The sequence below is a fragment of the Leuciscus leuciscus genome (assembly GCF_965113295.1).
Source record: "Leuciscus leuciscus genome assembly, chromosome: 21".
Classification (NCBI taxonomy): domain Eukaryota; kingdom Metazoa; phylum Chordata; class Actinopteri; order Cypriniformes; family Leuciscidae; genus Leuciscus; species Leuciscus leuciscus.
Genome location: NC_138745.1, coordinates 34,984,172 through 35,011,768, shown reverse-complemented (window position 1 = coordinate 35,011,768; position 27,597 = coordinate 34,984,172). Strand labels below are relative to the sequence as shown.

At 41.3% G+C, this 27,597-nt stretch overlaps 2 protein-coding genes across 2 annotated transcripts; both read right to left on the bottom strand.

Moving 5' to 3' along the window:
- Positions 1-11,108: 11,108 nt before the first annotated feature.
- On the bottom strand, positions 11,109-25,617 carry LOC309484936 (uncharacterized protein). The gene is made up of 3 exons (XM_082151431.1): positions 24,713-25,617; positions 12,661-12,740; positions 11,109-12,538 (listed from the first exon to the last, which is right to left on the bottom strand). The coding sequence occupies exons 1-3, from the start codon at positions 24,807-24,809 to the stop codon at positions 12,296-12,298; spliced, it is 420 nt and encodes a 139-aa protein (XP_082007557.1). The 5' UTR covers positions 24,810-25,617; the 3' UTR covers positions 11,109-12,295.
- Positions 22,120-23,827, bottom strand: LOC309485597 (uncharacterized protein). Its single transcript, XM_082152512.1, has 2 exons — positions 23,496-23,827; positions 22,120-23,095 (listed from the first exon to the last, which is right to left on the bottom strand). The coding sequence occupies exons 1-2, from the start codon at positions 23,795-23,797 to the stop codon at positions 22,183-22,185; spliced, it is 1,215 nt and encodes a 404-aa protein (XP_082008638.1). The 5' UTR covers positions 23,798-23,827; the 3' UTR covers positions 22,120-22,182.
- Positions 25,618-27,597: the final 1,980 nt, after the last annotated feature.

The window sequence follows — 27,597 nt, the reverse complement described above, 5'->3', positions numbered from 1 at the left end:
AAATTAGTACAACAGTATGCTCATAAGCTAGGACATTAGTAGCCTGGGAAAACCCAGACTACTTCCGGCGAATTTTAATTCTCTCTCCAGGATAGTCTGGAGAAGAGCCCATTCAAAACTCATTTCTGTGCCGCCGAAATCGCGGCACCAATCAGAAACGTTTGGGGAGGGATTTACATGATGACGACAGCGCAGCGACGCTGAAGGAGATTTCATTACAAAGATGGATGCCGCCGTGGAACATCAGTCGTTCGAATCATAGACAGTATATAAACGAATCAGTTATCACGTCTGTTTTGAGCGATTTAAACTTACCGTTTTCATTAAAGGGATAGAGGGCGCGCGCGCATCCTGCTGTGTGACGTGTACGCAGACTGCGCGCGCCCTCAGATCACTTGGACGCGGCTGTGTATAAGAGCTAAAAACGATATAAATACTGTTCGTTTTCTCACACAAACCGCTCGTTTCGTGTCTTAGGCCATCAATGTGTACTTACGATGGGGAATTGTTTAATTTGGACGATGGGGAATTGTTTTAATTTGGACTTTGTGCATGCTCTTTGAGACCGTGACCATAACCTGCATTATATGACTGACAGACAAGAACGGTTTGACCTAAAAATATCAAAATTGAAACTACTGCGGAAAAAAAGACACCTACATCTTGGATGCCCTTGAGGTAAGCTAAAACATACCAAAATTTTATTTCAAAGTGAACTATCCCCTTAAAACCGGAGCAAAGAACAACACTCGAAGCATACGTCATCTCCTTCATCGATCTGATTGGTTTTATGACTATCCAATTGCGCCCAGAGGAATTTGAGCTACGTCGGTTGGTGACGCCCCTTTGGAAATGATTTGTCTACATAGCTTCCCCAGACCCTATACTCAGTTTCAACTGAGAAGGGTCTGGTTTTAACCAGGCTAGGACATTAGAACAATATTATCAGAATATATTCAAATAATATAACCGAAAGAGAACAACAATTCTCATAATAAAGTAATCAATTGTATCGATTCCATTATTACAGTGAGAATAATCAGATTGAATATTCACTTAACGCTAAACAAATATTATACAATTGACGTATTTTACAAACAGTTATAATTAGCTTAGCATTAGGATAAATCAGCACATATTACAATGTTAAATAGCTGCTAGAAACTATCAAAGAAACATTAATAATAAACAGCGCACTTACATATGACGCACACCAACTAAAACCACTCAGGAATCATTAGAACAGGGTAAATTCTCAGTATTCAAGCACTAACGGTCCACACCTGACCGGAGATTCTATCAATTTCCTCATGACAGTCTGCGTTACGGCTGATGCAATACTTGCAATGAACTTGAGTAAGGGCAAGCTGCTAACTACTGGACGTAATAAGTGATGTTCCCACGTTAACTATATCAGTGCTCTCAAGCAGGGCCTGACTGGGACACAATTTCAGGCCGGGAAATCCCACACCCATCCAGGCCATCCCATGGACCCAAATAAAATTTAGAAACACGGACAACCCTATTTTTTCCTAAATTACATTTATTGGTCTAAATCCTTAGGCTGGGGCCGTGTAAAATAATTAAAGGCTTTCTCTTGAACAGTATCCTCACTTCCCTTTTCCTTCTCTTCATTTACCCTAATATCTCTATGTCTCTCACTTCCACCAGTATCATCAGCCTCATACACTAATTAAAGTGGAGTACTAGTGTTACATATGTGTGTGTATGTATGCATGTATAAAGTGTGCGTATTTTTCTTGTACCTGTCTCTTCTTCACCTGTCACTTGTTCTAGCCTCATGTTACAAACAGAACTGTCCTCCACAGTAAAACAACCACCTTATTGTAATTTGTTTGGCCAGAATCTACATTTATGTTAGTAAAAAATCAAAGTATTATATTTATGACAAAATGTTGTTGTTTTCATCTTAAAATTACTTAAATATCCAACATTTAGCAACACGAGGCTATATTTCATACAATATGTAAACTTTTTTTTTTTTTAAATCTTATTTTGCTTCTACATGTCATCTCACTCCCTGGCTGAATGTGTGATCATTGCACCACAGCTAGTGCTAGGTTGACTGTCTCCACCTTCATTTGATAAAAAAAATAACTAAAAAAACAAAAAAAAGTAAAAAAGTTTTAAACCTCACAAATGGCCAGACATAATTTTCTAAATTGTCTAATAAAATGTTATTGCATTATTTTTTGTTGATGTCTGCACTATCACTCCTGTCTCCCTGCTCCCAGTACCACATAAATGTTAATATTTGTCTGCTAAATTACTAATGTAACTTTACACTAAATAATATTAATCTCCTTGAGCATACAGTATTTTGAGTGACTAATAGGGGCGCTACCGCTAACATTTGCTAGCATTTCAATACTAAGTTAACGAAGAAAAAAGTACAGTATTTACAGATGAAACTGACCTGCACTTGAAGCCCTGAATAGGCCATTCATTTTGCAACATTTTGCTGCTTGTTCTCTGAGTGCTTTCTTTTTCGTTGTCCTTTCCCTCTCTGCTCCACCTGGCTGTTTTCTCTCCATCACCGGGTGCTGCTCGCATTTTCTGTAAACCGTTTGGCTGATGCTTAAAGTGGAATCGTACTTGCCTTGCCAGTCAAGACTAACAGATTCATGATTTTATAAAATTTTATTTTATAATAATAATTTTATTAAATGTCGAATTCGAAAATGATCACTGGACACTGGTAAAGGTAGTATAAATATATATAATAGTAGATTTAAAAAAAAAAAAAAAAACGCTGGCTGGCAGCAGGCCAAATTAGTCGGCAGGCCACCGGGAATTCTCCCGGTGCTCCCGATGGCCAGTCCGGGCCTGCTCTCAAGTTTTGAAGACAGGTAAGAGTGACATTCCCCCCCCCCCGTGAGGGGGTCAAAAGGGGTTGGTTGGACGGGTCGCGGGAATGGGGGTGTTTCATTAATAATATTATTATTAGTGTTTTTGTTGTTGTTATTAATAATTGCTCAGATACCAAATACAAAGTATTTTTTTACAATTTCCGTGTGTGTGTGTGTGTGTGTGTGTGTGAGAGAGAGAGAGAGAGAGAGAGAGAGAGAGAGAGAGAGAGAGAGAGAGAGAGAGAGAGAGAGAGAGAGAGAGAGATTATGACTGGTGTTGTTTATTGTAAGTGTTTGTTGCCTTTTTGGACTTGTTGCCTTCCACCTGCACTCTTCCTCTGTCTCTTCCTCTAATGGGTCTACCCCAGAGTCATAGAGAGAGAGAGTTGCGACACTCCCATAGACCTCCGTTGTAAATAATGGCGGCGCTTTTAACCGCCTACTTCCGGGATATGAAGATCGGAATAGTTCCAAACACTGTCATTTGGGCGTTGGACACCATTCACTTACATTGCTGCGCGTCGAGTTGTTCCAGAGTTAAGTTGCCGAAATATCGACCTCTTTTGAATTGTCAACTGTCTATATTGTATCAGAGGCCCTTTGCGATGCTTATACTGGTCTTCATTTGTACATGCACAGCGTAATTATTTATATTTTATGTTGGTTGTTTCAACCAATTTTCAAGCACTGCCTGCTAGCTAACGTTAGTTAGCTAGCGCGACTTCGTCAGCTAAGAGTTCGGTAATGAATCGCTACCACCTTTATAGCAACTTTTATTTAATTTAATTTTTTGGGATATACTAACTTTTCATTATGTTATTATTGTCTTGAGTGAAGCGGCTTGTGAGAACAATGCTGGACCTTTAGGATTGTTATGGCCATCACCAGTCCTGTCTGTTTCATGGATCACCTGCCCCTGGTTTTTGTTTTTCTTGTTCACACACACAAGCACACATTTTTGTTGTCTGTCATTGTTTAATAAAAAATATTTTATTTGAAAACCTTCATTTGTATCAGCCATGCTTAAATTCGTTTTTAATCTGTTATAGTTTTGATAATGTGTATGGCTTAATCTTAAAATAATATTCTTAGTCTTAACATGATCATGTTTCACGTTGTGGTCCTGGGGATGGCCACTTTCATCAGAAGAAGTGAGCTAGCTTCTAAGCGAATTCTGAACGGACCGCCACGGCAGACCTCCTGGTGATCACGAAGGTAGGCTAATGGCTGAATCAAAATTTATAAGCAAAATCACGGGAATCAATAGCCTAATACAGCCCAGTTGTGCTAAAATAAATATCATGAGACGTCCATCATCAGATGAATGAGATGGAAAAGTTAAGTTAGAGCCGCTAAAGCCAGTGCTACTACCCATGCGAACATGAACACTAAGCTTTTCCCTCCAAAAATATAGCTTAAAACTTATCTCCAAATGCAAAACTGACATTAACAAAATGCAATAATGCAATAACAGCTGAAAAAGTACTTGGGTGTGTGTTTTATTTTATATTTACCGTTCAATAATGCAATCGCTGCTGTCTGTCCCATAGAAGAACATGACAGCCAGCGTACGTTTTGGAACTATTGGGGCTTACATGAACCACGTGACAGCCATAGCGGCGACATCAAAGAGTGTCGCAACTCTCTCTCTCTATGGCTCTGGTCTACCCTATTCACCACCTTCTCTGGGACAGCATCCTCTAACCTGGCCTTTTTAGGACACTCTCCTCTCAGGGCGAATTAGAGGACGCTTAATTGCTTTTTACCTGACATCTTTGAGAGACAGATGCAATGATTAATGCATCCATGGCCTGTAGGCTATATAATTATAAAATATGACATGATTTTAAAAGTGACCTATAACATTGACTATGCAATACACTTGAATTTATTTAGTGCTTATAAAATTATTAAGCCTATTTTGGAGAGATGTTTATAATGTGACATTATGTCAGTCATTGTGTGATAACGAAAATATGACTAGGCTTGGCAACTACTTGTTCTGAGCAGGTGTTGTCAGTGAACAGGCTGTACAACTGTAGGCTAAGTTACAGACACTCATGAAAAACTGATGAGCTGGGAAACATTCTCTAACAGCAGTCAAGTTGTCACTGTTTGTGTCAAACAAATTGTGAATTTGTTGTAATATTAAAACAGGATATCATGACTTACTCTGTGCTCAGTAATGCTCTGAGCTCGGAGTGGTTTCCAGTCTGTGGGTGAACGAAATTTTCGGAAGACGTTGTTGTGTTGTCGCAGAATCACATGAACAATTCCAGCATATGCTTTTTTTTCCATTGGTTGTTGCAGTAAATCTTACCCAAATACAATAGTGCTATTTTCTGATTGGCTATTGTGTAGCCCCTTTCTTTTTTTGATAGGCTGATAAGACGCGCTTGATTCCTGCCAGTTCCACAGTGAGAGCAGCGCGGCCAGATACATTTTGGGCACTGCGGCATATTAAATATATTATAAATAGTTTTTCCGCGTGAGAAATACAATGTGTGGCGGGAGTGCGTGACAAAAGACTGAAATGAGTGACTGTCACGCTCAATGCGTGACACTTGAGAGCCCTGCTATACATGTTTGACTCATAGCGGGCCTTTTGTACACATATATTAACCCTTTCACGCTTAATTTTATAAAATATTCTAACTGACTCCCCAGAGTGAGTTTTTTTCAAGGCGACTGTTATTTTAGAACGTTCCCCTTAATGTTTCCATGTCGACGCATCATTTGTCACGTGACACGCTGTATGACAGATCGCTTTTATTTCCTTTTTCCTTCTTTTTTTCAAAATATTCACAAACTTGCTTACCATGTCATCAACTATCTGATATTCCGATTCTCAAAAATGTGTCAGTGAGTGTGTTTGGTCGTTTAAAAACCTTTATAAATAATCTTAATCTATAACGTGAGAAGGGCGCCACCATGTTTCTTTGCGCCGCAGTTCAGAGAGTCCTGTCTGTCATCAGTTTCTCCCGAAATACATGCAAGAAAGTGGCCGGTGAACTCAGAGAAGAATAGAGTAAACTTTATAGTTACAGTACTTCCACTATGTTTGTCTGATGTGAATACACGTCGGCAAATTATATTTGAATAGATTGTTATTGCTGCTTCCACAGACATCAGTGTGTATTTTACAAACTCCAAATGTATTGTTTTACTAGTGCTTATGTGTATTTAAATGTCTGAAACCTAAAATGAACATTATTAGGTTGAAAACACTGCATAGTTGTGATATGTGACAGCGCTGAGCGCGTCCGTCTCTGGCTCAGCGCCAACCAACGCGCGAAAGCACAATTTGAATCTGGCAGTTATGTCACGTCACTGAACATTCTAAATCCCATATGTGGGACCGTACTCTCAGGGGCACAGAAATAAAAATTCCATATATGGGACCAAACCGGATACCGCTCAAAAGGTTAAACATTTAATTTGTAACCATGAATAAAAAAATTTAACTGAGGGGGCAGAAATCAGATCTGAGGGGGCAATGCCCCCTTTTGCCCTGGCCTGCTCTCATATTTTCTTAGGCAGTGTGCTCCAAATCTTAGCTGCCTCTGTTGTACTTGAAGAACGAATTGGTTGCGGCCGGCTCTTTCATAAATCTCTTTATTGCTTTTCTTTAAAAGACGCTTTATGCCAAGCATGATTCTGTAGCAGTTAGTGGCAAAACTGTCGAGTTGGTCTCTGAGTTTGCTGCTAAGGATCCAGCTCTCGCAACCATAGAGCAGGATCGAGACACACGCAGCTTGTTGTCAAGATTTCATCTTGACTGAAATACGTTCTTCATCTTCCAGAAGGCACCCTATGCTTGGCCTTTTTGTATTTGATGTCGGATTGACTAGAGGCAATGTGGGAGCCAAGATATTTGAAGTTCTTGGTCCATTCGATGGTCTGTCCATAATGCTCTATGTGCTGATGATTGTGTATTGGCATGTCCAGACCAGCATATTCTTTAAATGTTTAAATATTCTTCTTGTTTAAATTATATACGAAAAGCGATATATATTTTGTAGATAAATACACGTGAGACAGGAGTAAGCGTCAACCAGTGCTTGCAGTTTTATTTCAACGAATGATACACTTAAAGGGGTGGTTTACTGCTTTTTTTCTTTGCATGATTGTGTTTATGTGGTGCAATATAACATGTCTTCGTTTTTTTTTTTTTTTTACGTCTTATTTTTCATAAATTTCACCTTTATTGTAAGCTGCTTTCTCCTCTGTCATTTGAACGACCGGTTGACTTCCTGATTCTATGAAACCACTCCCTCAGAAACAGGCAATGGGCTCAGATTGGTTAGTTGGGCCGGTGTGTTGTAATTGGCTAAACTGCGTAGTGCATGTTGTCCGGAAACTTCACGCCCATTACCTTTACGGGCGAAAGTTGCATGTGCTCCGGTCAAATGTAAATAATGGTGTCAATACTGCCGTATCAGTTTGAGCCAGAATCAGACCCAGAAAGCGGCAATGAAGAGAATCAAGCAACCTCCCCAAACACGGCTCTTACAAAACGTTTCTGAATGGTCAATTTTTTATTATTATTATTCTATTCTATTCTATTCTAATCTACTATTATTATATAAGAATTTCGATACGCTGTTACTTGAAAATGCTACTGCTGCTTGTTAGCTTTTAAGATACGGTTTTCTCCTGATTAAACATTTAATATAACTGAATAAATGACTGAGTAGGCTAATACCGTTTTTTAAAGTTATTGTTTTAACTTCAGCAGCTGAAGTTGGCTGTTGCGATTACATATAATTTTTTGAACTTTATACACACAAAATAGCATCGAACTAACTGGCTATAAACAAACAGCGTTGGCATTGGTTTACGTTCTTGATCAAATCGAAAAATTACGTCATAAAATATACATGGAAAATACATTTACAAAATTAGTACATAATTACAAATTCAGGTCCAAAATGTTTGTACGCGTTTGTACGTGTAAGTGGCTACTAAAGCCAGCACTGGCATTTGTTTACGTCCTTGATAAAACTAAAACATTATACGTCTGAAATTATACATGCAAACATTATTAAGTCTTACTTACAGGTTGTGGCCCAACAACTGCTGCCTCTGGTTTTAAAGTTGGAACTGCTTCATGTTTTAGTAACAGTTTCTTGTTGAATCCGGCATTGAATTCGTGGAGATTCTGGAAGCTGTCTTCCATAAAATGCGCAGCACAGAGCATAGGCGTAATTCTATGGGGGGACAGGGGGACACGTCCCCCCCAATATTCAAAGAAGGACAATTTGTCCCCCCCAATATTTGATCATACTGTATGATTATGCGGGCAATATCGATGTGATTGCAAATATGTCTTTCTTTCCAGCTCCGAAAATATAAAATCCCGGCCGGTCCATTTCCCAAATCCATTCGACTGACAATAACAAAACCTATTTCTCCTGAAATCCATGTCATGTTTTCCCTATACCTTTAGTAGCTCGTGCACCGTCAGTGAGTTAGGAAAAACCAAACAGAAGAAGAGTTAGGAGCGCGAAATCTGACAGAGCAGGTGACGGCGGTGTCGTCTCACATGGTGAAATCTCATATGGCAGGTGACGGCGGTGTCCTCGCAGAGAAACCGAAGTACAGTTGTAAATTTATGTTTCCATTTATGGGTATTGCCAGAGTTTTTCCTGCATAAAGAATTATAAGGCGGCTGCCTCCGTCAAATTTCGTGCCGCCTCCGGCTCTCGACAAAACTCGGACAGACAGTCACATGGTCAGATACACTTTCCCCACCGTGATGGTTCTGTTGCGGTTATAAAAATATTTAAAATAATCTAATTTAATACAGTTATAATTTTTCAATGTAAATTATTTAATTTGATTGGTAACAGCCTAGTGTCTTATTATTTTAATTGGATATATTTATCAAATTTAAGAATTTGAAATGAAAGATGGAGCATACAGTTAATAAAATTAGGGGGGAAAATGCCCTTTATAAAGGTACAAAAAACTATTCTGAGTGTTTTCAAACAGTGATGTAATGAAAAATTGACAATTTTAAGTTTGAAGGGAGTAAAGCCTCTGTTTAGGCTATTAAGGAAATATAATTTTGCCAAAAGAAGAACTTTTATTTTAAATAAATGTTCATTTTAAATCAGCATGTCAGTGTGATATGTTACCATATTATCATGCTTAACACTAAGAATTTGAATAATTGTAATGTGATGATCAGATGCAGATATCTAAATCAGAGAATATCATAGGTTCGGGCGGTTTGCGGGTGGATTATTTATTTTTAACAGTGGATTCGGGTGACTCAAAGTGCACCAGATTAATGAATTTACCTTTAAAATGTACAAAATTTTCTTCCGGGGGAGCATGCCCCCGGACCCCCCTAGAGGTACCAAGTACACAGCTGTCCCCCCCAATGTGTGATTGACAATTTCGCCCTTGGCACAGAGAGCTATTACGATTTAAATTTTCAGGAACATAATCAAACATAAATTTTAGCCATTGTTGAGGAACTACAGCGTCCGTATGAAGCCCGAACACAGAAGACCTGGCAGCTGGGTGAAAATAACACACTTTTGACGGAATGGCTAGAAACCGTAGCCAAGGCGACATCTAGTGTATGCATCTATACCCGCCCGCGCTCTCAGATCACTTGGACGTGGCTGTGTACAAGAGGTAACAACGATATAAATACTGTTCGTTTTCTCACACAAACCGCTCGTTTTGTGTCTTAGGCCGTCAATGTGTACTTACGATGGGGAATTGTTTAATTTGGACGATGGGGCATTGTTTTAATTTGGACTCTGTGCATGCTCTTTGAGACAGTGACCATCGACCTGCATTATATGACTGACAGACAAGAACGGTTTGACCTAAAAATATCAAAATTGAAACTACTGCGGAAAAAAAGACACCTACATCTTGGATGCCCTTGAGGTAAGCTAAAACATACCAAAATTGAATTTCAAAGTGAACTATCCCTTTAATGATTGCTTGAAACGGTAAACAAATACATGTAGGCGCAGCGGCCCTATAAGCACAGGGACGGACTGACAATCTGTGCGTTCTAGAAAAGTCCAGAACGGCCGTCCAACCGAGGGCCGTCGGCAGAAAAAAAAAGTCTAATAAAGCAATATGAACAGCCAACAGCAGGGGCACTAATATGATCACTTATATATGCTACGTGTAAAAAAAACAACTGAGGAAGAAGAGTCGGCCTATAGCCACTGACAGAAAGTTCGTTTTATAAGGCTTACCTATAGGCCTGGCCTACTGCACTTTTAAATTTGCTTACATTATATTTGAATAGTTAAGTGATAGTATAGCAGTGGTCTCCAGCCTGGCGCCTGTGAGTTGCCCGCTAAACACATTCTATAAATAGCCCCAACTTGCCAATAGCGATCCACTGTAAATCGGGGCTCCAGACTTCGACTAAATGGTATAATTTTGCGACCTTTTCAACTAAACTTTTCAATTTGCACTTTTGCACAATTTTCACCCCAAAGACAATAGCACGTGCCTCACGTTCAATTTGGGCATAGTTACATTCTACCTTGCTCAAAGTTCTTGATGCAAAAGCAATGGGTTTTTCCTCATCCGATGGCATGATGTGTGACACCAGAGCCTCGACGCCATAGGGCGATGCGTCACATGCCAGCTGCACTGGCAGAGCCGGGTTGAAATGAGTGAAAGCTTCAGACTGGGCTAAGGCTGTTTTCACCTCATTAAAAGATTCTTCACATTGTTTAGTCCATTCCCACTTTTTGGATTTGTTCAGTAGCTCTTGCAACGGTTTCAGCTTGTTAGCTAGATTCAGCACATATTTCACATAATAAGTCATCAACCCCAAAAAATACAGAAGCTGACTGATGTTTTGTGGAGCTGGCGCTTCAACTATTGCCTTCACTTTCGATGGAGCCTTATGAAGTCCCGAACTATCAATCACGTGGCCCAAATACTCAACAGAAGTGCAGAAAAACTCACACTTGTCCTTCCTGACTTTCAGTCCAAAACTTTGCATTCTCTGCAAGGTGGCTTCTAGGTTACTCAAATGCTCTGTCTCATCATTTCCGGTGATGAGCAAATCATCAGGGTAACACTGCACCCCGGTCAGCCCACTGAGAATCTGGTCCATTGCTCTTTGGAACAGTGCGGGCGCCGAGGTAATCCCAAAGGGAAGCTGCTGATACACTGTCAGAAAAATGGGTTTCACATACCTTTGGTACCTTTCACATGGGTACATATTAGTACCCTTGCAGTATGTACCTTTCAAAGACAAATATGTACCTCTGGTGACTAAATTGTACCTTATAAAGGTGCAAATTTGTCCTTTTAAGGGTACTGCCCCAGTGACAAGCGTTTTGTACCTTATGATGGCAAATTTGTACTCCATACAGCACATTAAAAAGGCCAGAATGCTCTTTATCATTTATTAAACATTCAAAATTACATTTTTCACAGGATGAATATTTTAAGCACTATCACAATGTGTCATAACAGGATGCATATATTGAGCAATTTTACTTCAACTTTTAATACTCATTATGTTTAAAAAATTAAACAGTAAGAATATTAAGCTTAATATTATAAAGCTTTTTTTCTAAATCAGTACAATACATTTCATTAACCTTTTTTTTTACCATGTAATACAATGTTAAATCAGTACTAAATCTCATTTTAAGTAAATTTTTCTACTTTTAAAAGTTTTGAACATCAAAAATGACAAAGCAATCTTTACTCCAGCAGTACACATTTCATTAATTGTAACTTTATACCCTTAAAACATTTGATCACAAACACACATTTCACCAACAGTACTACACATTTAATGTGAACTTTTTAAACATTCTTGAGGACCACAAACAATTTATTATCAGCAGAGTATCTGTCAAGGGCCTGAAAGTCCATCTCTTGCCTTGGTTTCATAATACTGCATTCAAAGTCAACTTTGACTGTATACGCATGGAAGTGTGAATCATACGACACTGGTATTAAAGGGATAGTTCACTTTAAAATGAAAATTCTGTCATCCTTTACTCACCCTTAAGTTGTTTCAAACCTGTATGAATTTCTTTCTTCTGCTGAACACTAAGGAAGATATTTTGATGAATGTCAGTAACCAAACAGTTAACTGGAACCATTGACTTCCATAGTATTTTTTTTCCTTCCTACTATAAAAGTCAATGGTTCCAGTTAACTGTTTGGTTACTGACATTCATCAAAATATCTTCCTTAGTGTTCAGCAGAAGAAAGAAATTCATACAGGTTTGAAACAACTTGAGGGTGAGTAAAGGATGACAGAATTTTCATTTTAAAGTGAACTATCCCTTTAAAAACTCACCACACAGAAGGGATTTTCTTCTACACCTTGTGCATTGATATGGTTGTGTGATTTTCAGCACGGGATATTAATTATTCGGGTGACAGTTATTGGAAAGGGCTTCCCACCCACCTCAGTAATCTTTGCTATGGCATGCTGCAGGAAAGTCAATGTATTCTTCATGTAGGGTGGATAAGCCAAGTTGAAAACATAGTAAGCACTGAAGGCTGCAATTATCAGACTCTTCTTCAACTCCTATTCCCCTGCACACCTCCACACCATCCACTTTGACGAGGACTTGAAGCCTCTTGGAGAAAGTCATTTTCCAGTCAGTTTCTACCAATTGTATGGTTGGGTATGGAGTATCAGCATCAAACTGTGAGAAGAAAAGAAAATGTTAAACATCTATCAGTAAAACAATGCAACATCTATCAGAACTGAATAACCGGACCTGTGTCAGAGTATTACAAAATGACAGTTTAACAAATAGTTCCATACCTCTCCCAATGTGATGAAGTTCTCAACTTTCTCTTTAAAGATGTGGGGCAGCAGAATCAGTGCTGCATGAAAGTCAGAATCTATTGTAAAAAATGAAAAAATAAATAAATGACTCTTCAATAATTTAATATTATAAATGGCCTGTTTTCATATTCATTTATATCCTCCATAAGTAATTTCCTTTACTCATTGTTTGTCATATTTCTGTGGTGGGTCAAGAGAGAACTCAAAAGCGAAAGTGACAATCACAGTTCTTTAATAGCAGCAGTAGTCTGACCACAGGTAATGTCAAACAGAAAGTTCAAACAGCAAACTGAAGAAGCCAGCATAAACTGGAAAATAACGAGAACACAATCTTCCTCTGTGGCAGAGACGAACTGAAAGCAGGTGAAGTAGCAGACCTCGTGAATCAGGTAGAACAGGGTTCAGGCGGCGAGCACCGAGCAGGTAACAGACTTCAGTTCTCTGTGGGTGATACAATGACGGGAACAGAGAATTTCCAGCAGAAACAGTTATTCCGTAGAACAGACAAGATACGATAGGACAAGATAGCAATATTACTCAGGTCAATGTGCATCTGAGACAACAAACAATCTGACAACAAGACAAGGAAAGAGAGAGAAGAAGAAGCCGAGATAATGAGAGAAGATGAGGGACAGGTGGAGAGGAATGAGCGTGATGGAAAGTGAAAACAGCTGTCAGTAATGAGAGAGAGCGTAGAGGTGAACTGTGTGTGACCAGCAGAGGGAGACAGAGAAGGGGACAGAGAAAGAGGCAGGATCATGACAGTACCCCCCCCTCAATGAGCGCCCCCTGGCGCTCCTGAGGGGGAGCGCTGGCGAGACCGGAGGAAATCATCAATGAGCGAGGGATCCAGGATGTCCCGGGGGGAAACCCAGCTTCTCTCCTCAGGACCATACCCCTCCCAGTCGACTAAATACTGGTGCCCACGACCACGACGGCGCATGTCCATGATCTTGCGGACAGTGTAGACTGGAGAACCCTCAATACGAACGTCGGAGAACGAGGAGCGAGAGGGTGAGCGATTTACCGATTTAAGACAAGAAACGTGAAAAACTGGGTGAACGCGACGAAGATTAGGCGGCAGACAAAGTTTGACAGCGACAGGGTTAATGATCTTGATTATGTGGAATGGTCCGATGAAACGAGGTGCTAGTTTACGAGACTCGGACTGGAGAGGTAAATTTGCCGTGGAAAGCCACACTCTCTGACCAGTCATATAGCGAGGACTCTTGACACGAGATCGGTTAGCTGTGATACACATGCGTCTTCTCGAACGAAAAATTGCCGATCTCACCCTCCTCCAAGTGCGCTTGCAGCGACTGATGAAAGTTTGAACAGACGGGCAGATAGAATTAGTCTCTTGTGACGGGAATAAAGGGGGCTGATAGCCGAGACAACAATGAAAGGGAGAGAGACCCGTGGCAGAAGATGGAAGAGAGTTATGGGCATATTCTGCCCAGGGTATCTGCTCGGCCCAGGACGCAGGATTACGATAAGCGAGACTGCGAAGAGTGCGGACGACAATCTGATTGGCCCGTTCGGCCTGACCATTAGTCTGGGGGTGAAAACCCGAGGAAAGGCTGGCGGTAGCTCCAATAAGGCGACAAAATTCTCTCCAAAATTGAGAGGCGAATTGCGGTCCCCTATCGGAAACGACGTCGGTGGGTAACCCATGTAACTTGAACACATGATTAACCATGATCTGGGCTGTCTCCTTGGCAGAGGGGAGTTTGGCGAGTGGGATAAAGTGAGCGGATTTAGAAAAACGATCGACCACAGTCAGGATGACAGTATTACCGGCCGAAGGAGGGAGACCAGTAATAAAGTCGAGAGCAATATGGGACCACGGACGAGTAGGAACTGGTAGCGGACGCAGCAAACCAGCAGGAGGAGAATTACCAGCCTTGGTCTGGGCACAGACAGAACAGGACGCGATAAAACGACGTGCATCACGATCTAAAGTGGGCCACCAGAAACGTTGACGGATAAATGCGATCGTACCCCGGACGCCGGGATGGGCAGTTAATTTGGATGAATGACCCCACTGTAGGACAGCTAAACGTGTAGGCACCGGGACAAAAAGGTAACCCCTAGGGCAGTTTCGCGGGGTGGCAACACGAGAAAGAGAACGCTTAACCTGTCTCTCGATTCCCCAAACCGCCGTACCCACCACACGACCGGGAGGAATAATCTCCTCCCGGGGGGTGACGGTGGTCGAGGAATCAAAGAGACGGGACAACGCGTCAGGCTTGACGTTCTTAGAGCCTGGGCGGTAAGAGATAGAGAAGTCGAAACGCGTAAAAAATAGCTCCCACCGAGCTTGACGTGCATTTAATCTCTTGGCGGAACGGATATATTCCAAATTACGATGGTCAGTCCAGACGATAAAAGGGACGGTGGAGCCCTCCAGCCACTGTCGCCATTCACCTAAAGCTAGGCGGATGGCGAGCAGTTCGCGATTACCGACATCGTAATTACGTTCTGCGGGAGATAGTCGATGAGAGAAGTATGCGCACGGGTGTACCTTGCCATCAGAGGCAGAACGTTGAGAAAGAACGGCTCCTACCCCCAGCTCAGAAGCGTCGACCTCGACAATAAACTGTCTTGTGACATCTGGAGTGAGAAGAATGGGTGCGGAGGTAAAAAGTTTCTTTAGACGGTCAAAAGCCTCTTGTGCAGACTCTGACCATCTAAAACTAGACTTAACGGACGTCAAGGCGGTAAGCGGCGCGGCCACTTGACTAAAATTGCGTATAAAACGCAGATAAAAATTAGAAAAACCAAGAAAGCGTTGTAACGAGACACGAGAATTCGGAACGGGCCAGTTGGCGACCGCCTGGACTTTAGCTGTATCCATACTGATCCCCTCTGCAGAGATGACTGAGCCCAGGAACGTTACAGAGGACGCGTGAAACGTGCATTTTTCCGCCTTGACAAAGAGGCGGTTCTCGAGTAAGCGTTGGAGGACACGACGAACGTGTTGAACGTGGACTTGAATAGAGGGTGAGAAAATCAATATGTCGTCAAGATAGACGAACACGAATATGTTGAGCATGTCCCGAAGGACGTCATTGATAAGAGCCTGAAAGACGGCGGGAGCGTTGACCAATCCGAACGGAAGAACCTTATATTCGAAGTGCCCGAGGGGTGTGTTAAAGGCGGTCTTCCACTCGTCCCCTTCTCTAATTCGTACCAGATGATAGGCGTTACGGAGATCGAGCTTGGTAAAGATCCTTGCTCCCTGCAAGATCTCGAAGGCTGATGACATCAGTGGCAAAGGATAGCGATTCTTGACAGTGATGTCATTCAGCCCCCGATAATCTATGCAGGGACGCAAGGACCCATCCTTTTTCTTAACAAAGAAAAAACCAGCGCCGGCAGGAGACGAGGATGGAACTATGGTGCCGGCATTTAGAGACTCAGACAGATAATTCTCTAACGCCTCCCTTTCAGGAGCAGAAAGGGAGTAGAGTCTTCCCCGAGGAGGCGTGGTTCCTGGGAGAAGATCAATACTGCAGTCGTACGGACGGTGAGGGGGGAGAGAAGTGGCCCGGGAACGACTGAAAACCTCCCGCAAATCGTGATACTCCTCCGGTACTCCAGACAAATCTCCAGCCTCCTCCTGAAAAACAGAAATAGAAGAGACAGGGGGAACAGCAGAGACTAAACACTCAACATGACATGACAACTTCCATGAAAAAATGGATCCCTTGGACTAATCAATGTGAGGATTATGGAGTTTAAGCCAGGGATGGCCCAAAACCACAGGAGTATAAGGAGATCGAAAAATTAAAAAAGAAATTGTCTCTCTGTGATTACCAGAAACGGTAAGAGTCAATGGAATAGTCTCTTTCTGTACTCTAGGAAGGGTACTACCATCTAGGGCGTAAAGGGGGGTGGAGTCTCTTAAGTGTGTGATGGGAATACCTTGCTGAAGTGCCCATTCTTCATCGACAAAATTTCCCTCTGCCCCAGAGTCGATCAAGGCGGAGCAGGCGACAGACGAATCAGACCAATGAAGAAGCACCGGGAGTTTGGTACAAGAACGTGAAGGGGTAACCTTGGTGACGGCGCTCGCCAGTAACCCCCCACCTACTGACGAGCGCTGGCTTTTACCGGACATGAAGAAACGAAATGATTGGTAGCAGCGCAATACATGCAAAGACGATTAGAAATCCTCCTCTCGCGTTCCTTAAGAGAGATGCGAAGTCCTCCGAGCTGCATCGGCTCGGGATCCGTGGTGGTTGGAGGAATGGAACTGACAGGCGGCGTGGAAAGGAGAGCGACCTCCATGCGGCGGGCTCTGCGCCGTAGATCGAACCGCTTCTCGACTCGAATCGCCAGGTCGATGAGATCGTCGAGCCGAGCAGGTACCTCCCGAACGAGAATCTCGTCCTTCAAATCAGAATTGAGACCCTCCATAAAACGAGCGACCAACGCGGGTTGATTCCAGCCGCAGGTGGTAGCGAGGGTCCGGAACTCAATAGAAAAATCGGGCACAGAGCGCCTCCCCTGCCGGAGGGTAGAAAGCAGTCGAGAAGCCTCCTCACCGTGAGCTGAACGGTCGAAGACCCGGATCATCTCGTCTTTGAAAAGAGAGAAACTGAAGATGCAATCCGTCCCCGCCTCCCAGTTGGCCGCTCCCCATTCACGAGCTCGACCAGCGAGAAGGGAGATAACGTAAGCGACCCTGGTTCTCTCCTTCGCGTACGTCACGGGCTGTAGGGAGAACACCACCTCACACTGAGTCAAGAAAGAACGACATTGTGTAGGCTCACCCGAATAGACAGGGGGATTATTAATCCGGGGCTCCGGCGAGTCGTGAGGATCATGAGAGGCGGAGGGCTGGAGGCGCATATTATGGACCTGGCAGGAGAGCTCAGACATCTGGGCGGCTAGCGTTTCGACAGCGTGTCTCGCGGCGGAAATGTCCTCCTCATGTTTGCCCAAAAGGGCACCCTGGTGCTCGACCGCCGACTGGAACGAACTGCCACTCGCTGAGTCCATGTCACTGGTCAGATTGTTCTGTGGTGGGTCAAGAGAGAACTCAAAAGCGAAAGTGACAATCACAGTTCTTTAATAGCAGCAGTAGTCTGACCACAGGTAATGTCAAACAGAAAGTTCAAACAGCAAACTGAAGAAGCCAGCATAAACTGGAAAATAACGAGAACACAATCTTCCTCTGTGGCAGAGACGAACTGAAAGCAGGTGAAGTAGCAGACCTCGTGAATCAGGTAGAACAGGGTTCAGGTGGCGAGCACCGAGCAGGTAACAGACTTCAGTTCTCTGTGGGTGATACAATGACGGGAACAGAGAATTTCCAGCAGAAACAGTTATTCCGTAGAACAGACAAGACACGATAGGACAAGATAGCAATATTACTCAGGTCAATGTGCATCTGAGACAACAAACAATCTGACAACAAGACAAGGAAAAAGAGAGTAGAAGAAGCCGAGATAATGAGAGAAGATGAGGGACAGGTGGAGAGGAATGAGCGTGATGGAAAGTGAAAACAGCTGTCAGTAATGAGAGAGAGCGTAGAGGTGAACTGTGTGTGACCAGCAGAGGGAGACAGAGAAGGGGACAGAGAAAGAGGCAGGATCATGACAATTTCTGCAATTTGCTAAAAACAAAGCAACTGGAAATATCAACAAATGTTGCATAAATGCATGAACTTGTTTACAAGCTGGTTTCAGGTGAATACATGTTTTACCAATGATTTTGGTCATCGCCCAGTGCTAGATCAGTTTCTCAAGGATATAATGTATGTAAACTAAGCACACATTTTCAACAAATGTATTTGTTGAGCACCTATACTTTTAATTAATTAATTTGTTTTATCGCTATGTTTTATGTCAATACCTGGTAGGATCTTCTGCAAGCATCTCTTCTCTTGCTCCTTTGTAGATTTTGGCTAATGGAGAATTTCTTTGATCAAGCTCAAGCACCTTTGGCACAATACTGGTCAAGCCGTCCTTGAAGCACTGGCTTAAACTGACAGTTGATGAATGCATTCGGTCTAATATTATATATTTCATTGCCATTTCCCTTTAGTAATATCATTGTACAAATATTTCTAAGCTTGAATGCACATATTTGTTCACCTGAGGGTTTAGAAAATTAAATGTTTTTACAAAAGAGTTATAACTGTAAATGATAATTTTAGTATAATTTTAGGTTACATCAACATTCAACATTTATTTTAAGCTGAGAACTGATATAAAATCGGTGATATCACTGACCCCTGAGGGTGTTTTTAAGAAAGGGTATTTCTTAAGTATATCCTCCACAGTCATCCCATCTCTTATCTCCCTCCTTCGCCATGCAGAAGTTTGCTGCGTTCGGTCTTTTACCACCAAGGTGTCTGGTCGCATCTTGCTGTACTGGATATGCAGGACATTCACATGACCCTCAATAGAGGATGAATTCTCACCAATGACATCAATCTCCTATTGGATCAAATTTAAAAGTACAGAACAATAATAAAAATAAAAATAATAAAATTTAAACCTCAAAACCACATGTCATTCACTATTTCCTTACCTTACATTTTTATGATCACAAAGAGAGATATTAAATTTAAAACTGCAACATTTTGCACAATTAATTCCTTAAAGTATTATGCAAATGAGTCAATCCATGTCAAATTGACCAAATTTCAGAAACCTTCCTGGCTCCAATTTGTGATTTTGTTAATTATTTTATTTTTTTTAAAGACAAAGTTAAATATTGATGAAAACCAAAATATTAAATGTAATGAATATGGACTGAGTAATCCACTATTTTGTAGAGGAGGTCAAAATGACCATTTTCACCTGAGACCACTAAACATAGGACAAATATAATACACAATAATCAATGTTATACTTGCATTTCTGTAGTCGAAGTCTGTTGGGGATTCTGCTGGCACTGGCTCTAGTGTTAGTGTTATCACCTCCATCTCATGTGCAAATTTGTTGAACTTGGACTGTTTTTTTAAAGGAGCCTTGAAATAAATATGATAATGTTCTCTGTGAGGCCACAATCTACTGTATTGTTTCCCCGTCCACCTAATTTTCTGAAAAAAAAGAAAAGAAAGAATGATCAATGTGAGCTTGAGGTTTTAACAGCAACAATAAAATCAATGTCTTTTTTAAAATTATTTTTAAACTTTCAATGGAAATTCATCAGTATAAAATATTTTAATTTAGAAAAATACACTATAATAACTGTACATATACACTCTCAGAAAAAAGGTACAAAGCTGTCACTGGGGCAGTACCCTAAGGTACAAAAGCTAAAAGGTACCAATATGTACACTTGAAGTACTAGGCCTAAAATGTACAGAGAGTAACCGTTACCTTTTTTCTGAGTGTATGATTAGAAGCAAACTTTTTTAAATTAGCAGCTCAAAGATTAGAAACGTATTTTTTACGAGTTTACCAGTTTTGATAAATGGTGAAAAACTTCACATTCTTTTTTAAGGGGGGACTCGATGCTGACGGACGCCTCGATCTCCGAGTGCGAGCCCTCGCCTCAGTTGACTGCTGCTTACATAGTTCGCTCGTGATGGCTGACAAGCTGTGCAAGCTCTAACCTGTTAACATGGGTGCCGAAATAAAAACGGACACGCCACGCAGCTGAGACGCTTAACGCCGCCTTCACACTGGCAGTTGAAATCAGCTCCGTAATACGCAATACGCCCCCAGCGGACGTCGTACACAACGGTGAAAAGCGTCGGAAAGCTTCGGAAGCGAGTAGAACAAAAATGGCGGAAAGATTGGAAAGGCTGATTCTGGCTGTTTCAGAATGTAGATTTCTTTATGATCTCTCGGATGAGGGTTATAGAGATACTAATAGGAAGTCTGCTGCGTGGAGGAAAGTTGCCGAGGAGGTGGACATGTCAGGTCGGCAAAATGTGATATAGTGGTATAATGTGAATAGTTCAATGTATGTGTTGCAATGGAAAAATGAATAGCCTAAATAAAATAAAATAAACTATTTTAGTTATTAAATACATGCAATTGGTTGATGAAAACATTTGTTAAAATTAAGATACAATTTATACAAAACGAAATTCACTTTAAAGAAAGGCTTTTTACAAAGCAAAAAAACGATATACAAAACTTGAGTGGTAAAAACCATGTCTCCCGATATATTGCTCATCTTATGATCCTATATATATATATATATATATATATATATATATATATATATATATACATACTCACTCTATATGTTTCTTTTGTCAAACATTTTTGGGGCCAGTCAATGGGTAATAAAACTTCACGATTGGTAATGATACATTGTTTATTATTGCAAATGTTTATTATTGGCTGAGAAAAAAAATTACATGCAGTACATTATTGAAAAAAGATTGAGAAGCACTGCTATAGGCTGTGTAATTTTGTTTAACTTAAAATGGGCTGAACATTGTCTGTGCTTTTCAGTGGAGGAAGTGAAAAAAAAGTGGAGGGACCTCCGTGATGCCTTTGTGCGGTATAGGAGGGAGGACCAGTCCAGGCGGGTAAGCGGGGCTGCTGCCTCTCAAAAGAGGCCCTGGCGTTATGCCCAGATAATGTCCTTCCTCCTGCCGTTCATCACGCCACGGAGGACAACCTCCAACCTAACTGAGACAGAGGTAGAGTCCCAGGAGGGAGAGGGAGAGACCCAGGAAGGAGAGGGAGAGAGCCAGGAGGGAGAGGAGAGAGAGGGAGAGAATCAGGAGAGAGAGGGTGAGAACCAGGAAAGAGAGAGAGTCATGAGCGTGCGCCCACGCGAAATAGAGAGCACACCAGACCTGTCAGGGGAGTGCAGGCGTAGGCGACGGGTTGTCTCTAGCCCCTCAGCATTTGAGCAGAGGATTGCCACTGCAATTGAATCTGCCAATACACCACAGGAAAAAGAGCCAGACCAGGCCTTCTTGGACAGCCTGCTCCCCGCCCTAAAAAGGATGTCTCTACAAAAAAACGCTGCTACAAAGCTAAAAATACACCAGCTGATTTATGAAGCTGAATTTGAGTGTAAGTATTTTGTTGTGAATGTTCTTACACTGGCATTGATAATGTGTAACATGCTGCCATCTCACCTTTTAATTTTTATTTTGTTTTTCAGAATCTGGTGCATCTAGACACAGACAGACAGACAGACAGACACACACACACACACACACACACACAGACAGACAGACAGACAGACAGACAGACAGACAGACAGACACACACAGACACAGACAGACAGACAGACACACACACACACACACACACACACAGACACAGACAGACACACACACAGACACACACACCATTAGTATAATATCATATCAAATAAAGTTCACTTTAACTATTATTCAGTACTGTGGTTTATTTTTGCAAGAGAGAGAGAGAGCTAAAAGGGACAGCGACACACACACACAAACACTAATAGAAAGCGTTTGTAGAAAGTGCACGTGATTATTTGAATTGCAATTTATGACATTGTGGTTGGCCCTTAAAAGGGCCTTTTGGTCATTATCAGCATTTATGATACAGGATCATGTCGGTGGACACCTCCCGCCTCAGAGGAAAAGTAGGTAGTATAGGCCTCTCTGACACGAACTGCCTCCGCGGTGGAATTATTGGCACCTTGTCGGATGACACTGGGCAAGACAACACTGGGGGGTGGGTTGGGCGCTCGATTCTCCCTTGGTCTATAGGGGCGTGTTGGGGCATCACGGCGAAGAAGGTTGTGGAGGACACAGGTTGCCTTCACGCACACCTCCACATTGTGTGGATGCTGCCACATCACTCTATGATAGATCCTGAACCTGGCTGCCAGCACACCGAAGGCTTGCTCTACCACCATTCTTGCCCGAGACATGCGGTAGTTGAACATCCGACGGCGTCTGCAGAGGTTCCTTCCAGGATATGGACGCATCAGGTGACGGCGCAACGGGAAGGCTTCGTCCCCCACAAAGGTGTGAGGAAGTGGCCCGAGATCCTCTGCTCCAGGGATGATGGCATCTGGTGGGACTCCCAAGGTGCCTTCCTGGAGTGCGCGACCAAAGGCAGACTCCCTCAGTGTGCCTCCATCACTCCCGCGACCATAGGCACCCACATCAATAATGCGGAAGCAGAGGTTGGCATCGACAACCGCAAGGAGCACGATGGAGAAGGTCCCCTTATAATTAAAAAAAAGGGAGCCTGAATTGGGTGGTGCGACGATCCTCACATGTTTCCCATCAATGGCCCCTATGCAATTGGGGAAGTCACGGTTAACCAGGAACTGCTCTGCAATTTCGTGCCAATCACTCTCCTTTGGCACAGGCATGTACACATCCACTAGCTCCTCCCAGATAGCCTTGGCCACCTCAGGCACAATGAGAGACACAGTGCTCCAGCCCACTCGGAAGCGGTAGGAGAGGGAGTGGTAGGAGTCACCAGTCGCCAGGTGTCTGAAAGAACATAATTAAAATATTCATAATAATTATCATAATAATACATATATACATTTATTTGGCGGAAACCTTTCTAGATACAGAAAGATTTTACATGTTTATGGGCGAAAAGAAGAAAATGCAATAGGTTTTTAGCTTCATAGAAATACAGTTAACAAAATAGACTATAACAGTATTGAAATAACCAAATGACTTGATGATAAAAAAGTCTAATTATTTTCCCATTTATACAATTCCATCATGTAATCAGTTCTGTGTGGTTTTAATTGGTTAAGTTAAAAGAAAAAAGAAATACTGCGCTATGCATAGAACAAGAAAAAAACGACAATATGCCTATTATCTATAATGATGTGATTATGTGTAATATCAAGGAGATAGAGACAAACTAGAAACTCACCTTAGACAGATGGCTAGGCGTTCTGCCGGAGAAATACATCTCCGAAGCCGGGTGTTGATCCTCTTGATCCGTGGACCAACACGGTGGAGGATTTCGTCAAACTGGCAGCGCGACACCCTGAAATACTCCCTGAAATCCTCACCGTTGTTCAGACGCAGCTCACCCACCAGCCGGTGAAACTCCCCGTACTGATTCCTCTCCGCCAGGTAGTATTTTACCCACATAGATCTCTTTTTTTTTTGCTTGCGTCTCCAGTATAGGAGAGCAACAGCAAGAGCATTGACAAGTCTACGATTTGCCATAATATAATTTTCTGGCTGTATGTGAATGAGCGGGATGATGGAAAATGGCCACAATATTGAATTGTACAATATTTAAATATGTAATTATTTAATTGTATTAACTGCACTAATTACGTTATAAAATCATTAAAATAATAAAATGACATGACAACTAATCGTTATAAAATCATTATTTATTTTATTAAAAGTTAAGAATTCAGGTTTGTTTATCAGTACCATAGCAACGCTAACTTCCGCTGGAATTGTCGGATAGGAACCGTCCGTAGCCTTTCGCAAGAGTTCAATTTTTTGAACGCATCCGGATGGCCAACGGACACGATTTTTTTCGCACCGCACTCGTTCGCACCCGGTTCGGACCCATTCGCATGCGGTCTGCGAATCTCCATAGGAAATAAATGACTTCCGGTCGTTTCGCTGCCGTATCGGAGCTGATTTCAACTGCCAGTGTGAAGGCGGCGTAAGTTACGCCACGCATCCAGTGTGTCACTGGCCTAAAATAGAAACAGGCCAAGCGTTCGCTCGCGTCCGGTAACGTTAAGGAGTTGTAAGAAAATTGTGGGAAACTGAATTTAAAAATCTGTTGGCTTATATTGAGTTTTTTTTTTTTTTTTTTACACAAAAAACGCAATGGGTTTCTATGGCCGCGGTCTCGCGGTAGAGTGACGTTAAGTTAACCATATGAGTTATGCTAAAAGATATATCTTAATTTATGGCTAAATTATTGTAATAACAATACGTTTAAAACGTAATACCAGTAACTTACGTTGGTTTTCTCAGGTCAGTATTTTCGAAGAAAGGTTTTCCCTCACGCGTCAGTAGGCCTAACGTTACAGACGCTATGTCAAGTGCACATAACTCTAAAGGGAACCAACGGATTTTCACAATACTTAAAACTAAACCAGAGAATAAACATACCTCTGAATTTCTGTGCTTCGTCTTCGGTGATATTTATTCCGGCTTCTTTCTGAAGAAGATCCTCCGTCGACAGCGTCAGGAGTGAGACAGCCATCATGGAATAACCGTCTCCGTTGTGCACACCCTCACTTCTTCTCGCGCATAAAGTGCACTGCGCGAGTTAAAATCCCATTGGCTGGTCAAATGCGTGTACTTTAACTTTGAGGCAAAGTAAAAGTACCCCATATAATTTTAAATAAACGTTGAATAGTTTTCGTCTACATTGCTTTTAAAAATGGCTTTTGCTAAAAAAGATTAGTTCATATGTATTTATTTTAACTCTAAATTGAAACTTCAAACTTATTTTACAAGTTAAAACAGCTATTATATTACACAGTTTAAAATGAAAAATACAGGCCTACTTTATTACATTTGCTTTATGTTTAAAACTTATCATCTTGATGCTCTGCATAATCAATAAAAGGTCATGGACTTGTGTACTGTTCAGAACCTGTGACAGTCAGTAAAGAAATGGGCTATTAAATATATTTGGTTATTTTGTGCATCTCTTCTAAATAACCAACAACTCATGATGAATATCTTGCTCTATGTTTAATCTATGTTGGGTGATTGACAATTATGTGTTCACTGAATTGTTGAGATCACTGTGAATGCAGAGCCTAATAAGCTTTTACCATTTCATACACTTTGGCTTCCTCCTTTTGTCAAATATTGTACCTTTGTTTGGGGAGTAAATGGTCCAAACATGGACCCTATGACAGTTGGAAACATATTTGTACCTTTTTTACAACTAAATGATACATATTAGTACCCTAAGGTATAACTATGACCCATTGAGGGTACAACTTCACCATTTGTACCCTAAGTGTTCACAAATGTACCCCAACCGTACCCTTTTTTCTGACAGTGTATTGGTACATCCCCTTATGGGTCACAATGATAAGAAGTTCTTGTGAGTTCGGGTCCATGTGCATCTGCAAATATTCCTGGCACAAGTCAATTTTACTGAAACGTTATCCCCCAGCAAGACCAGAAAAAAGATCCTCAATACGAGGCAGAGGATACTGCTCTGGGGTCAGAACCGGATTCACGGTCACCTTAAAATCTCCACATAGTCGAAGGGACCCGTCTTTTTTTATGACCGGCACAATTGGCGTGGCCAACTCACTCGTGAGTACTGGTCGCAGAACTCCAACCTTTACTAGTCTCTCTAATTCAGCTTCAAGCTGGGGTTTAATTGCGTAGGCCAACAGTCTGGCTTTTAAACACTTTGGTTGACTGTCTGGTTTTACCATCAGTTATACTGTAATGTCTTTTCATACCTCCTAGTTCATTACTGAACACATCCGAATACTTATTTAGAATCCCTTGGAGTTTTGTGTTTTCACTGACCAGATGGACCTCTTACCAATCCAACTAAATCCTCTCCAGCCAAGTCCTTCCTAGCAAAGCTGGGTGATTGCCATCAATAATGTACAGTGGTAGTTTCATATTTAGTTCAACTGTCACCTCGATTACCAGATTGAAAGGGAATAAATATTCAATTTATTTAAGGACTACTGAGAAAACTGGCTTTTTGTTAGAAACAACTTACACTTATGAATGTGAAATTTGACTAATAAAATTGACAAATGAATTACAAAAGCCTCCTTATCACACTGTTATCATACTTACATGTTACATGGGGTACTGTTTCCAATTGCAGAGAGCAAAAAGAGCAGCTAACATCAATGTTTTTGTTAAACGTACTAAGGAAATGTTTGACAGGGTAGAATTTGTGTATTATCTTGAAAAAAAAAATTCTTACGAATTCTATGTTTGTAAAAAAAAAAAAAAAAAAAAACACTTACGAGGTAATAACCAAACACTTTCCCAATCGAGGTCATTAACAAATTTAGCCCGATAAGCAGTAGAGCAATATTTGGTGACAATCTCGTTTAAAAATAGAGAACAAATAAATTTGTTATTGTTTTTTTTTTTTTACAGTCCAAAAACAATAAATAATGTATTACTGTATCAGTTTTTATAGCATCATGTCAGCACACAGATCTGATCTGCTGCGTCATCAGAGCATGATCGTCGTAACCGGTGGTGCCACTGATTTTCTCTACATGTGTGTGTATAAACTGTATTGTGATTTACATAATAATACATTTTTTTTTATGAATATTGAAGTGACTAGCTCCTTGTTCCAAAATTTATTTTGATCTTGTTTATGAATTTTATGTGCTCACCTACTAGCATAAAATTATTAGCTATTTAAATTTGATTTGCATTTACCTAAGATTCATAATCTGTCTATTTTCTCTTTTGTTTTTGAGTAATGAGATAAATGTGATATTGATATTTGTAATACCATCTAAGCAATTGTTTTAATTTCCATAGTGATGATACTGATCCTTATTTGCGTCAAATGTGTGTGGCAATGCAACCTGATTTCTAAAGGATCTGAAGAATGTTGCAGCACCGGTTGCAGTTCTCTTTCAGAAGGTTCAGTTAGGGTGAGGTTCAGTTATTGCTCAGAGCACCAGATCATGCTGAATGTTCACACAGGTGTGTCTGCATACGGGCTGCGCATGCAGGCTTTGATCCGCCCTGACTGACGGCTGCTTCTCCCAGTCAAAGCTGACAATATTCTTAGAATAGCTTGGGAGTAAAAAGAGGCAGCATTTTGCCCCACACAAAAATACCATAATACACATGCATGCACGTCATAATGCTGCTGCTGTTTATATCACGGGCGAGGCCACAAAAGAGAAACAGGGCACTGATCCACCCATGATTCATAATTCCATATTAATTTTTGCTAGTATAATAATTGAAGTTGACAACAGTATCACAATGGATCTTTAATTCATGTAACATTTTCCAGACCGTTCATTAAA

Bases quoted from the DNA above. Each gene is read 5' to 3' on its own strand.
- LOC309485597 (XM_082152512.1), bottom strand. From the start codon at position 23,797: ATGGCAAATCGTAGACTTGTCAATGCTCTTGCTGTTGCTCTCCTATAC. The intron at 23,096-23,495 runs GTGAGTTTCTAG...ATGTTCTTTCAG, and splicing joins CGCCTAGCCATCTGTCTAAG to ACACCTGGCGACTGGTGACT.
- LOC309484936 (XM_082151431.1), bottom strand. From the start codon at position 24,809: ATGATGGCTGTCTCACTCCTGACGCTGTCGACGGAGGATCTTCTTCAG. The intron at 12,741-24,712 runs GTATGTTTATTC...TTTTTACAATAG, and splicing joins CGAAGCACAGAAATTCAGAG to ATTCTGACTTTCATGCAGCA. The intron at 12,539-12,660 runs GTATGGAACTAT...TTCTTCTCACAG, and splicing joins ACTTCATCACATTGGGAGAG to TTTGATGCTGATACTCCATA.